The sequence below is a fragment of the Nycticebus coucang genome, chromosome 13 (genome assembly GCF_027406575.1).
Source record: "Nycticebus coucang isolate mNycCou1 chromosome 13, mNycCou1.pri, whole genome shotgun sequence".
Taxonomy (NCBI): Eukaryota; Metazoa; Chordata; class Mammalia; order Primates; family Lorisidae; genus Nycticebus; species Nycticebus coucang.
In genome coordinates, this window is record NC_069792.1 from 59250521 (window position 1) to 59264144 (window position 13624).

The 13624-nt window shown below is 38.6% G+C and overlaps 1 protein-coding gene across 1 annotated transcript in view; it reads left to right on the forward strand.

Moving 5' to 3' along the window:
* CPQ (carboxypeptidase Q) overlaps positions 1-13624 on the forward strand; it is a 509108-nt gene that overhangs the window by 158567 nt on the left and 336917 nt on the right. The window contains exon 3 of the mRNA XM_053559321.1: positions 9940-10147. Coding sequence (XP_053415296.1) covers positions 9940-10147 — 208 coding nt within the window. The remainder of the gene's footprint in view (positions 1-9939; positions 10148-13624) is intronic.

The following is a 13624-nucleotide window of genomic DNA, read 5'->3' on the forward strand; positions in this document are numbered from 1 at the left end:
TTATTGTTATTTGGGACAGAATTTCTGATTTGTTACAGTATTTTTTTCTGAAATTTTATTTCTCTAAGGACAGCTTAGGACACAACATTTGAAGACATAGCTAAATAAAAGGGCCCATTTTGGAATACCAAGTTGTCATCGAATTATTTTATTCCTCTAATATAACACTATAATAACACTTGTTATTGTGTTATTGACACAATACATCAGCACCATTTTTTTTCCCTTGGTTTATGAAGATGGAACTTAGAAACAAAATGCTTTCAGAGATGAAATGGTGAAGTCTACTGAAAATGTGCATGAAGAATTATTTAACATTATGACACGGCAGCTTGTTTCTGTTAGAAATGACATCAGGTGAGTTAGCTAGAGTTAGTCAAGACTGTATTTTAATGATCTTGAGTCTAGTTTACCTGCTATTTAAAATTCTTTGTCATTTAGTCTACCAGCGTTAGATCACTGCACCTGCTATAGTCTTCAGATTTGTTTGCTCTCTGCCGTTTGGTGTTGTTCATTTGATCACTTTGATGTGTGATAGAGGAAGGAAAGTAGTTGTCTAATTTTCGCTCAAGAATATTTTCTAAGGTACCAATATGTTTATTCTATATCTCATCCATCAACCTTAGATCATGAAAAGCTCTGATAAAAAATTTTAATTCAGGTCCCCGGAATTAGTCAGTTCTCAGCCATCCTGTGGTAACAAACAACCTCCAAAATCTTGGTAGCTCATAACAACCAAGATTTATTTCTTGTTCACTTTGTTTACAGAGGGTGTCAAAAAATGTATACATAGTTTAAGAAAGGAAAACAGTATATTAAAATTCTAACACTCAAGTCACGTTTGATTTCTGCAGTTACAAGAGGTGCTCAAATATGACTTGTGTTCATCTTTTATTATCAGTGTATATTGAGTGCTACAATTTTAAAACAGTTTTTTTTCTTTCTTAAAATGTGTATACATGTTGGGGGGCTGCCAGCTGGTGGTACCTTTACTTCTGCGTTAGGAGTCTTTTCTTTATCCAGAGCACAGATGGAAGGAGCAGCTTCCATCTGGAACATGCCATTCTCGTGGGCTTTTAAGAGATAAAGCCAAATTTTGCAATGGTCCTTACTGCTCCTCCTCAACTGTAACCATGTATCATGCTCATGCTCATCACACTGGCCAGAGCAAGTTGCTTAGCCAACTTGCAGGGTCAGTGTCTTTTTTTTTTTTTTTTTTTGTAGAGACAGAGTCTCACTGTACTGCCCTCGGGTGGCGGCACATGGCTCACAGCAACCTCTAACTCTTGGGCTTACACGATTCTTTTGCCTCAGCCTCCCGAGCAGCTGGGACTACAGGTGCCCGCCACAATCCCCAGCTATTTTTTGTTGTTGTTGTTGTAGTTTGACCAGGGCTGGGTTTGAACCCGCTACCCTTGGCATATGGGGCCAGTGCCCTACTCACTGAGCCACAGGCGCTGCCCAGGGTCAGTGCCTTTAACAGAGATCCTACAGTTTACAAGGCAATGGGCAGGCATGTGTTGTCCTCTTAAAGGAAGGGGAGAGGAATAATGGAATATATTCTAAGTCTATTTTGGGTGGCACCAGTGGCATCTTTTTCTCCCAATACCCTGTACTACTGCTGCTGCTTCTCCAACAAGCCCTTTCTTGCTTCTCACGCCCACCCCTTCATCCCTTACTCTGTACCTCTTGCTGCCGAGTAGACCCATGGAACCTGTTCAGCTTTTCTGTCCAGTGCGATGTGGGATCTTCCAGATGTAGGGCCTAAGTTATTGCCTCAGTAAAATACGGAGCTGTCTGACATGATACAGAATAACCCTGCTGTGAGCCAAGTAGGTTCAGTATTTTCTGAAGTTACATCTACTTTGTTTCATTCTTGGTAATTTAGTAATTACCAAGTAATTAGTATTCTTGGTAATTTAAGTGAAATTATAAATAAATCAGATGATTACTGCTTATCCCTACTAAATATATGTCCAGAGCCCTTAAATGTCTACCCTTATTGTCTTATGGTGCTTTATAATGTACAGAAGAAGTTTATCATCATCATCGCATATGGTGCTCACAAGAAGCCTCATGAGGCCAGTATTATTGTGATGCTCATTTTACAGACTAGGGAAAGTTAAGCATCTTATTCAGGATCAAGTGAGCTTTGATCAAGCCAGGGTATATAATGATGGAAATTTCCTATTACTGATGCAGAAAACCCCAGCTTTAACCATGTCTTAATGATTGGAAAATGTATTCTTTTTTAAAAAAAGCTATAGAGTAATATGGCTATAGGGTAAATTTTTTAAAAAATTTCTTCTTGGTTTTGAATGATCTGATTATTAAATCTGTTTATGTGCAGCTTTCCCCAGGAAAATAGTCATTACATAGATGAGGCCATAAGGTTAGCAGAGTACAAAACTCCATGAAGCCAGTTTCTGCATGACGCTAAGTGGCCTGCCATCCTTTGTTTCCCACAAACAAAGGATGTTTGGCCCACCCAACGTAAGCCACTCTCATCTCTTACTCAGTATGGGGCAGCTGGCCTTTAAACAGTCCTCCATGCCTTTCCTTCCTCCCTCCCTTCAAGCCTTTCACCATACTTTGAAAATGTGAATCTAAATTTGCCTGACTTCCTATCCTCACTGAATTCTTTAATTATAGCTATGAGGCTCCTGTGTGATGTCACCCTGTAAACCAGGCCGGCCTCCTCTCATGTCACTCTCTACATCACTCTTTCTTACTTTCATCTCAGCCCTTTCTCCTCCCCAGCCTCCTGCCAGTGTTTCCTGGTCAATTAGAACTAATTTCCCAGATTCCACCTTCCTAGGGAAGCTGGGCAAGACTGCCAGACCATGAAAATAGTCTGCTGTCCCCAGCACCTCACTTCTCTATCCCTGCCATCCCGAGACCTGTGGATTTCCCTCCTCAAATACCACTGAAAGCTGACAGGTACATGGAGCCCTCCTGCTGCTCACCTTCACAGACATACCAGGTAACAGTGGTTTTTATAAAAGTCCTCACTCACCCATACTAATCACTTACCAGGAAACACCCAGTGGCTGGGGAGAAAGCAGCCACATCAACCATGGTTTTTTTTTTTTTTTTTTAATTAAATCATAGCTGTGTACAATAATGCAATCACGAGGTACAAAGTTGCTTTTGACAAGAGTATATTTCAAGTTTTAGGGTATAAATGTTCCCTGTGAAAAGTGTTAAAAGCAATCCAGATACTCAGAAGTCTGACGTCTCTTCTCGCTGCCGCATTAACAAGGTGAACGGTTTGGGCTTTGAAGTAATCTGATTTCTAAGGACCAGAGTGTTGTATGCTTATGGCTGCTGTGAGTTGCTGGGTTGGGTACTTGTAAAACTGGGCATCCAGTGTTACACATTGAGTTGAACATAATGGGCCTATGGTAGGTACCCTCTGTTGAGCAGCAAAAGTCTCTGTGTAAATTCTCTTCTTTTAGATGTCCAGGTAGATAAGATGCTCTGCTGCTGGCCTGTCCTCTGGTGTCAGTATGGTTAAGAGGGCTCTTGGCACACCACCCCATCAGGCAGGCAGCTGCGTCTCTAGAGGTGGTGATAAATTACTGTGCTCATGGACTTTGGGGTAGTGGCGTCTGGGCTCTCTCATAAGGCTGACAGCCCAGGTTTAATCTGAGCCAGATCTCAGAAGATGCAGTGTGGAGAGGGTGGGCATATGCCTCCAGCTGTCACTGGAGTTGTGCTTTGCTCCTTGCTCTTCCTTCACTAACCTAACGGCTGAGTTTTATTTATTTATTTATTTTTTCTGAAAATTTCTTTAAGGAGACCATTTTCCTTCCTGGTATTCACAGTGTGGAGAAGGGGCATCTATAAATACCTTGATTAAAAATTGGAAGACTGTAGAATGTCTGACTGTCTGTTTTGGGGCCTGGCAGGAAGCCTCCTATTCACTGTAAATGAATAGATGTTTCATCTATTTTTGTCTTCCTTTCTTTCTTCTCTACCCAGAAATGGCCTTTTCCTCATTTTCAGGCTATTGAAATCTTCTAAAGCCCTGTTAAAGTTTCTTCTTATACGAAACTTCCTAGATTTCCCCCAGTCAGAATTAACACTGATTTATGTTATTATTTCATGAAATTTTATTTTCATCTAGAACTTGTGACATTCTGTGTCCTTTTAAAAGTTATTGTTTACCCATTTTTCTTCCTCAGATGATACAGTCTTTAAAGACAGTGCCAGAATTTACCCATCTTTGTATTTTCCCCAATGTCTAACATGAAGTCCTGGCCCAGTAGGAGGGCTATAAATTTGGTGAATTAATTTGAATCTTCAATAATTGTTCTTCCATGAAGAGGACATCATTGCACAATCATAATATTCTCCATAAACAAATGGACTCTCCAAAAGAAAGGCTCTGATGTTCTTTTATCTGCCTTGCCATGAATTTGCAATTTCCTTACCACTTCAGGCCAAAACATTGAGTTTCCCAGAACAACTGTTCCCTCTTCTTCATAACTCTGAGTCCAGGAAAAACCAGCCTTTCCACAGACCTAGTTACCTTGCATCGTGTACATGGTAGAAGACTACATGATAAGAATAAAAAGCTAGGTTTCCTTTTGGGTAGGACTGGATTATTTCCTGTCGGAAGTTAAGTCTTCTGAAATAAGAATAAATTTCCTAAAACTTACCACAGTGAATTGAGCCCAGAGACACATTTTTCTGTCTATAGTTTTTTCCTTTTACTGCAAGAAAACATTATAAAATTCTTACTTCACCATCTTCTTATTCTTCACTGTTTTGGGAAGGAGTCAAGTTAGAAGAGACAGAGATTGGAGTCTTGTTATCAGATTCTCCATAGAAGGAATGGTCTGAGCCAATGCCGTAGCAGTCAGCATCTGTTGTTTCTGCAAGGAGACTGCCACAGTAAGTGGCTTAAAAAATAACTTGACCGAGTTTGAAATCAAATGTGGAAAATAAAAAGGAACCTGAGGACTTTCATATCGTTTTTGTGATATAATAGGCTATAGCTAACAGAGTCACTTTATGAATATCCTTAGCTTTCATCCTGCGTTCTCATTAGAAGTAAACCTATAATCCTTTCCATTACTCTAACAGATCCTGGTGACTCTTGTCCCACAGTGAAGTACCCACGCCAGCTCACCCCTTAATAGATAATAGACTTAGTGTGATGACCGCACCCTGATTGATGAGCAGGATCTTGTGTAGACTAAGGAAAACAACTGGTAACTGAAAACTTAGGAAACTTGTATACACTTATTTATTTTTCCTTCTTATTACTCTTAAAATGAAAATGATGACCTTTTCTTTTGATATATTTTCTGTTTGTGAGAGAAGATAACAATGCAGTTAATAGGAAGAAATGGCCCCTGGATTCAGATACCCCATAGTTCAAATCTCAGCTTCAACACCTAGAAGTTGTATAAACTTATTTCTCTTTACCTCAGTATCTCATAATAAACTACTTTGCAGAGTTGCTGTGAACTTGAGTATAAATAATAAATATTCAATGCCACTATTATTAATTTTCCTGACCTATAGAAATATGTAAGTTCATTGGAAATGGAGAGGGGGAGGGAGGGGGAAGGAGGGGGATTAATGGGATTACACCTGCGTTGCATCTTACAAGGGTATATGTGAATCCTAGTAAATGTGGAATGTAAAGGTCTTAGCAAAATAACTAAGAAAATGCTACAAAAGCTATGTTAACTAATGTGATGAAAATGTGTCAAACGATCTATGAACCAAGTGTATGGTGCCCCACGATCATACTAATGTACACAGCTATGGTTTAATAAAAATAAATAAAAAGAAAAAAATATATACATTTTTAGAGGGTAATCAGAGATAGGGTATTCTGGAGGGTAATCAGGGATAGGATTTGACAGGTATACTGTTTTGTTTGTTTTCTCTTTATTCAGTAGTGTGCATGTGTATTTCATTCATTATGTGTCAGGCACCGTTTCAGAAACTTGGGCACTGTTAATGGAATAAATCAGACAAAAGTTTCTACCCCTTCCCCCAGAGCTTACATTATTGTACTGGGAACAACTGGTGGCTTATAAATGCTGTGAAAAATTAAGCAAGCTAAGAGGGGAAGGAGGTAGGGAGTGGGTTACAATTATAAATAGCAATGTCAGGGCAGGCCTCAGTATGAATATGACACTGGTTTTGTTCTTTGAGGTTTTCATGAACTACTTTTTAGAATGAGAGGATGGGAAGAAGAGAAAATGCAAAAAAGAAGTAGAAACTTGCTGATTTGTAGGACAGCATGAGCATTTCCTTTGAGGTAACAAATACAAACTAATATAGAATAGAGAAGTTTTCCAGATGGCCTCATTTTATTTGGTTTCAATCAGGGGTCCTCAAACTACAGCCCATGGACCACATGCAGTGGTGTGATTGTATTTGTTCCTGTTTTGTTTTTTTACTTCAAAATAAGATATGTGCAGTGTGCATAGGAATTTGTTCATAGTTGTTTTTTTTAAACTATAGTCCTGCCCTCCAATGGTCTGAGGGACAGTGAATTGGCCCCCTGTTTAAAAAGTTTGAGGACCCCTGATTTAAGCAATAATGTTTTGTATGCCTCCTGCCTTCCCAAATGAAAGCTACTGAATACAATCCTCTGGGTCTGAGAGCATTGGAAAGGGACATCCTCATGCCTGTCATGTGTGTTACTGAACTGAGAGCAAATCAAGTTGCTTGGGGCCAGCAGAGATGCCCCCAGCTATTTGCTCTATGCAGTGGTTTGAGCCTACAGTGATTATAAGTTCTATCTACATGTGGCTATTTAAATGTAAATATAAATGAATTAAAATTAAACAACATTAAAAATTCAGTTTCTCCGTCACACTAGTCACATTTCAAGAGCTCAATAGCCACATGTGGCTAATGGCTACTGTGCTGGCACAGATTTAGAACATTTCTTTCATTGTCGAAAGTTCGGTTAGCATTAATTATCTTGTATGTTGCTGTTTCTGACATTGTTTTTGTAGACCTGCTGCCAGTTTTCAGGCTCCTCCTTTTGATCTGTTGTTTCTCACTGCTGATACACTTCAATAACAGATGTAGAAATTTGTGCACAGTAAAGGTAGCTAGGCTGTGAGAGAGTGATCAGAAGAGCTTTCTTAAGTTCAAGTATCTGAGTTTTTGTACCTGGAATTCATATTTATAGTTTACTGCTCCAAGACCTATTTTGCTCTGTCATTGTTTGCAATGACTATACTCAGTGTGGTCAGGGAGTCAGACTGCAGGGCTTCTATAGGAGAAGGGCATCCAACTTTAATGGTAAAATTGAACACTAGTGAAGATGCTTCAGACCCTGTCAGTGGTCACTTCTTTGGAGCAGTGCCACTCAAGGAGTGTTCAATGACTGCTGCCTATGCATACACCAAGCACCGTGTTAGTCCCTAGGGATACAAACAAAGATGAACATGCCCCCAAACTTTGAGAAAATCAGTTTAAGCAATGGAGAAGGCCATAACTGTGAAAGTTTCATTTTTCCCATGCCCGGGGTGCCCTGAAGGTCTAGAGGAGGATGGTGTGTGCCCAGCCTTCCCTGAGGTGAGAGTGGAAGGATGGGATAGGAGAGAGGAGGCCAGGGAATGTGCCTGAGAGAAGTGATTCTGGAATAGAATCCGAGGGATAGATAGAGGTTGGTCACATGATGAAGCTGGGAGAATGGCGGCTACAGGCATGATGTACAGGCATACATGAAGACACGGAGGAGTGAAAGGGTATAAAGCGGGACCTTTTAAGTTTAGTATTGATGAAATTTAAAATAAAAGGGAGCCAGTGTCTCTAGATGTAGACAGACTTTGAACAGTATGTTGAAATGATGGGGAAATGTCAGGGTGTTGGTCTCATAGGCAGCTCTGGCTTTTCAGTAGTTGAAGCAGGCCACTCTGGCAGCTCTGTGCAGGTTAAATTTGAGGGAGTTAGTCTGGAGGCTGGGACAACAGTGGTGGTGGGAGCGCTGGGCTCCGAGAGGTCTGTAGAGAGGTAATGAGGGTCTGATATGAGACAGTATAATGAGATGGAACAGAGGACATGGTTTCAATATTGATTTTTAGAGGTAAGGTGATCAGTATTTGAGGATTGATTGGATGTGGGAATAAAGGAGACAAAGGAATAAGAGATGACTGTAAACTTTAATTTGAACTCTTCTTCCAAGTCCATGGTGATAGGATTTGACCTGTAGCTGCTATCAGAGATTTGCATTGGCAACTGTGTTGTCTAGGCAACTGTGGTGTCTAGGTGTCTGGCTCCTCCAGACTCTACTTTTTTGGTTGTTAAAAGAATTTGAATTGAAGCATAGACCGTAGGGAAATACCACTCTCATATGACTTTAATTTTGCAGTGGCCCATGAAAATTTATAGAAATTTGGCTTCATTTCTAGTGGCTCTAATCCAGATACCAAAATTACCCCATTGCTGGGACATCCCTTGGGTGGACCATTGAACCTGTTATTCATTAGGAGCAGCTGAAAACCATCAGCAAAATCCCCATACTATGCCAACAATAACGCCAGTCAAATTTCAAGGTAACTTCAGGTTTCAGAAAGTTATGAATCTCAAAATCAGTCTAGCCAAATACCTATTTGTATTGGTATTTTTATGCATGCTTATCATGTGGAAAAAACTGGTGGTTTCCTTACTTTTCATAATTATAAATTGCTTCTTTTAGATTATATTTTAAGTTCTAAGTATTGTAGAGACATGCTTATAGATTTGTAGCCAATCATTTTAAAGTAAAAGTACAAATTCAAACTGGATAGTGAAAACAGAAGCAGGAGAGGAGCCAGCCCAAAGGGTCCATTATAATGCAGCCAACGTTGAAAGCAAGAATTCTCTGGTACCTGCAGTGCATTTTAAAAAGTTTTTCTGAGTAACAGTTCACATTTGTTAATCTTTCAGAAAAAACTAATTCTGCAGTTTGCAATATTAAGTATGCTAAATATATATTGATACTTTGGGTTTTACTGATATATTTCAGGACCGCATGGCTAACACCACAAAACAGTAGGCTCTTACCACTTTCCTTTGGGTAGTTATATCTAGTGACTGCCTCTGGCCTTTGTTTCTAAATATTTTTTCTTGTCACTCTAACTACCCCATCAAGTAGTATTTTCAGTAGTCTGGCAGTTTTGAATGACTTCTTGGAAGAAGTGGAACCCTGCTTTCTAATCAGGAAGACCTAGGCAAGTCTTGTGGTATGAGAAAAGCGGGCACATCTCTTCTAACCATGACAACAGGATTACAGGACAATTATACAATGTTTTCATAATTTTTATTTGGAGAATAGTAGTGTGTTTCATGGTGAACAAGTACTGTAAATTGAGAAGCATGGGAAATTTCCACATCCTTTAAAAGTGTTTTTATACAAAGGAGGAAAGAAAACAAGCTGACTTTTTGTGGTTCTTGGGAGAGGTTACATTAACCATTTGTTGAGAGTTGGATTTATGAAGAACCTTGGCTTCTAAAGTATTCTTCACAAATTGCCATCCTTTGTATGAAGTCATCTCAGGTTGTTTAGCAACACATCAAAATAGTTTTATGAAAAGATAAATATGTGTGTCAATCCTAAAGGGAGCTTTCTGAAATGTATTTGTTAAATAAATAATTAGCACCATTCTATGAAACTAATGACTTCTTTGGATGGGAAAGAAGGGGAAAAAGAAGCTATCTTTTCAAGCAATTTATGATTTAATACCGGCTGGTCAAGTAAGTTGAGTCGTATGTTACATCATTTTGAATGCTTTTTCTCTCTTTTGGGAAACGGGCTAATCCCACAATCTTTCTCCCATGGTAAATGGCTCTAAAACTTTGATCTTCTCAAAGCAGTTTGCCAGATGTGGAGGAAAGAGCATGTGTGACCTTTGGTGTGCCCATTCAACCTGGCTGATGAGAAACCATAAGTTAATCTCATATGACTTTTATTTCTAGGCATTACAGCTGAAGCTCTGGTGGTGAACTCATTCGAAGAACTGCAGAGAAGAGCCATAGAAGCAAAAGGGAAGATTGTTGTTTATAACCAACCTTACATCAGCTATGCAACATCAGTGAAATACCGAGTCCAGGGGGCAGTAGAAGCTGCCAAGGTGGGGGCTTTGGCGTCCCTCATTCGATCAGTGGCTTCCTTCTCCATCTACAGGTGGGTCATGATGCTCATTTGAAATCCTTTCAAAAACAAGGGTTTTCCATGAAAGAAATACCTTTATGAAATAAAAACAAACCATGTAGCTGAAAATACTGGTTGTTAATGGAATTTCCCCTCATTCCACATTTAGTCATTTGTTTGTAGTATCTTCTCTGGCCTTTTCAGGATGCCAAGCATCATTTGTGCATTCCTTTAAAAAGCTTTCAAGCTTTCCACATTCACAATAATCCCATCACATTCCTTATATAACTAATATGTTATGTATTTTCATTGGAAGAAGAACTGAATTTATGTCTGTGTTTCATCAAAGATTCTTACTGACTTCAGAGAGAGCCAGACTGTTTTCCATGTTGCTAGAGAAGTTAAATAAAAGGAGAGTGGGTAACATGATGGGGGCCCTTTGTGGTACAGTGGAAAGAGTTAGGGAATTTGAGACCCTGGAAATGGATCTGGCTGTGGTCCTAAACAACTGTGTAGACTTGGGAATGTTCTTAAGCTTCTGTGGGTCTCATAATTTTCTTCTACTAACAACAAGAAGAAGAAATATACAAAATAAATTTAAGATTAAATGAGGCAAATTTATGAAACATACTTGATTATCTAAAAATGTCTATGTAGATGTTTGGTGATATCGTTTTAGGGCAAATTAAGGCTTATCTTTTTAGTACAGATTGAGGTAATGTCTAAGGACTTTACTGTCCCTTAGTCCTAGGAATGAAACTCAGTATTTCAGTAGGTAAAAGGTCCAAAAGTTGATGTGTTAAATGTTAATAGTTATTACAGTAGTCATAAAATACTTGAGAAACATGAATAAAAGAAGTATCATATCAGCATTGTAGCTGGGTCTAAGATATTTTTTTAAATGCAAAAAATAATTGCAGATAGGGTTTATTTGGGTCTCAAGACTGGATTTTTTGTAAAGAAAAGTTATTTATTCTGCACGGTTGCTAGTTGGAACGGAGATATAACTGAACTGAGATATAACTGCTTGACCTTAATTAGCACTCCACACTCATGAAAATAAAATAACTGAGAAGGCGACTTCAGCAACAAGGAAACCCAGTCAAAGGGGAGTTGTATACAAGTGCAGAGAAAAGTAAAGGGACATTTTTCTTTTGCAGGGATGACTTCCCAGGGGAAAATGATGGAGTATGTTAGAACTTCTTGTCAGAAGTTTTATGAGAGAAAAACTAGTTACACTGATGTCATAGTGCTAAAAATAATGTTCATTGTGGAGTGTTTAAAGGTTTTGTGACCAGTGATATAATGATTGGACCATATTCTTTGGGGTGGTTAATCTTCCCAGGAGGGAAGTCCTAAAATGGCTAACTTGCTTCCCAGAATACCTCAATTACCCCTTGGAATAACATACTCAGCAAGCTGTGGCCATTTACCATACTTTCTCTGGTCATGAGACTTAAATTATGGAGCTAGTGTATTGCTTTGTGAAACTGGGCAATTGCCAGGAATCTTTATTTAAGAACTACTACTCATAAGACTAATAAATTCCCAGATGACTTAATGCACAGTGATCTGCCAGGGTTCATTGGCATGGTTTATTTATTTATTTATTTTTTCTGGAATAATGAAGACATTTAGAAACCCAGGCTACAACCTAGGAGTACCAGAAGAATTGTCCAGCATGACACACTTCAAAGTCTGTTTTAGCTCTAAGGCTTGGGGTCAGCAACTTGTAGTATATGTGTTAAAGGGAGCTTTTTATTACTATTTTTAGATCTAGACTGATTATAGTTTATCACTGATTTTTATAGCCAGCTGGACATATTTCACCAGACTTTTAACTTTTATAACTCTGTTTTCAACATTTCTAAATTTATAACATTGGCCTTTATATAGGACTTCAGAATATTCCACATGTCATCTTACTTATTCTGACAACAACCCAAAAAGCCATGCAAAAGGGGCATTATTATCCCATTTTATTGATAGGGAAATAGAAGTTCAGAGAATTAGATGTATTAACATGTTTAAGTCTTACATCCCCCCAAATAAAAACCAAAATGAAAGAAACTCAGTCTCTTTGTCCACGTCTCCCTTATAACCATAGAACTAAGTTCCTTTAAAGAGTGTTCTATATTCCTTATTTCTAATTCCTCGTATCTCATTCATTCTGCTGACTCTTTTAGCTTTTGGATTAGCTATTGACTTTTGCCAGTACTGAAATGGAACTGGTTAAGGTCACAAATAGCTACCTAGTTGTTAAATTTAATGGACACTTTTCAAGCCATCATCTTACTTCGTCACTTTGAAGTACTCACCACTATTGATTACTTTGTCAATATTTCTTCTTTTTGACTTCCATGACCTTTTCTTTTTTATTCTCTCTCTCTCTCTTCTCCCTTCCCACCCTCTCTGTCACACTGTTTGGTTCTTTCTCTCCTTCTTCCCTGTATCTCTGGCTTCTTACTCTGAATAATCTATCTGATCAAGCATCATGTTTGTGGCTTCAACCACCATGATACTGTGGCAATTTCCACCTCTGCTATACATATTACTGCTGTGAGCTCTATACCCTTATGTTCAATTGCCTATTGATTCTACTTCTGGATTTTCCATAGCTATCTCACTTTTAATTTTTTTTTAAAAATTGAACTCATAATTTTGCTTCTTTCTCATATATTTTTTCTATCATAGGACAATAATACCATCTGTTCACCCTTCTAAGTTGGATGGTCCTTAATTACTTTTCCTTTTCCCTTGTCCATAATTTCTAGTAATTATTATAATAAGTAATTTAGATTCTACTCTTCATTAATCATTTCAACAAATACATATTAAGCACCCCCATTTCCCAGCTGCTTAGAATGTTGAGAATAACCATGTTCTCAATGTTCAGAATAACCAACGTATTTCCAGAATTGCATGACTTGGTAGGTGCTTTCTCCTCTGCTGTCCTCCATTCCCTTTATCACTGTCACATCTTTCAAGATTCATTGTAAGTGTTTCTTCTTCGGGGAACTCTCTTGGTGATATTTTTGTGCCCAAGTGAGCTACCTCTTTTTGGTATTCTTATATCATCTTGTGCATACTTTGTTATCAAAATGTCTCAGAATTAGTTTTTGTAGCTGCTTTGGTAGGGTAGACTAACTATTGTAATGAACAACTTCAAATCTCAGTCATTTAACTCAAAAGGAGTGTCTTTCTTGTTCACATGATAGTTCCAAAGGGGTATTCAGCGAGTAGCCTTTTGCTTCTTTCCATCTGTGGTTCCATCACCTCTGAGATTTCAGAGTACTGTGCATGCAGCTGTCAAATAAGGGGATAAGGACAGAAAATCAATAACCTAGAGGTAGCTTTTCCATAGTAATCCATATCTAGGTCCTGGATATGGCATACGTCACTTTTGCTCACATTCGGCTGGCTAGAATGCCATTATGTGGAGGTTGGGAAATTTGGCTTATCTTTATGCCTAGAATGAAAGGAAAATGAGTTTGGTAAGAAACTGTCCAG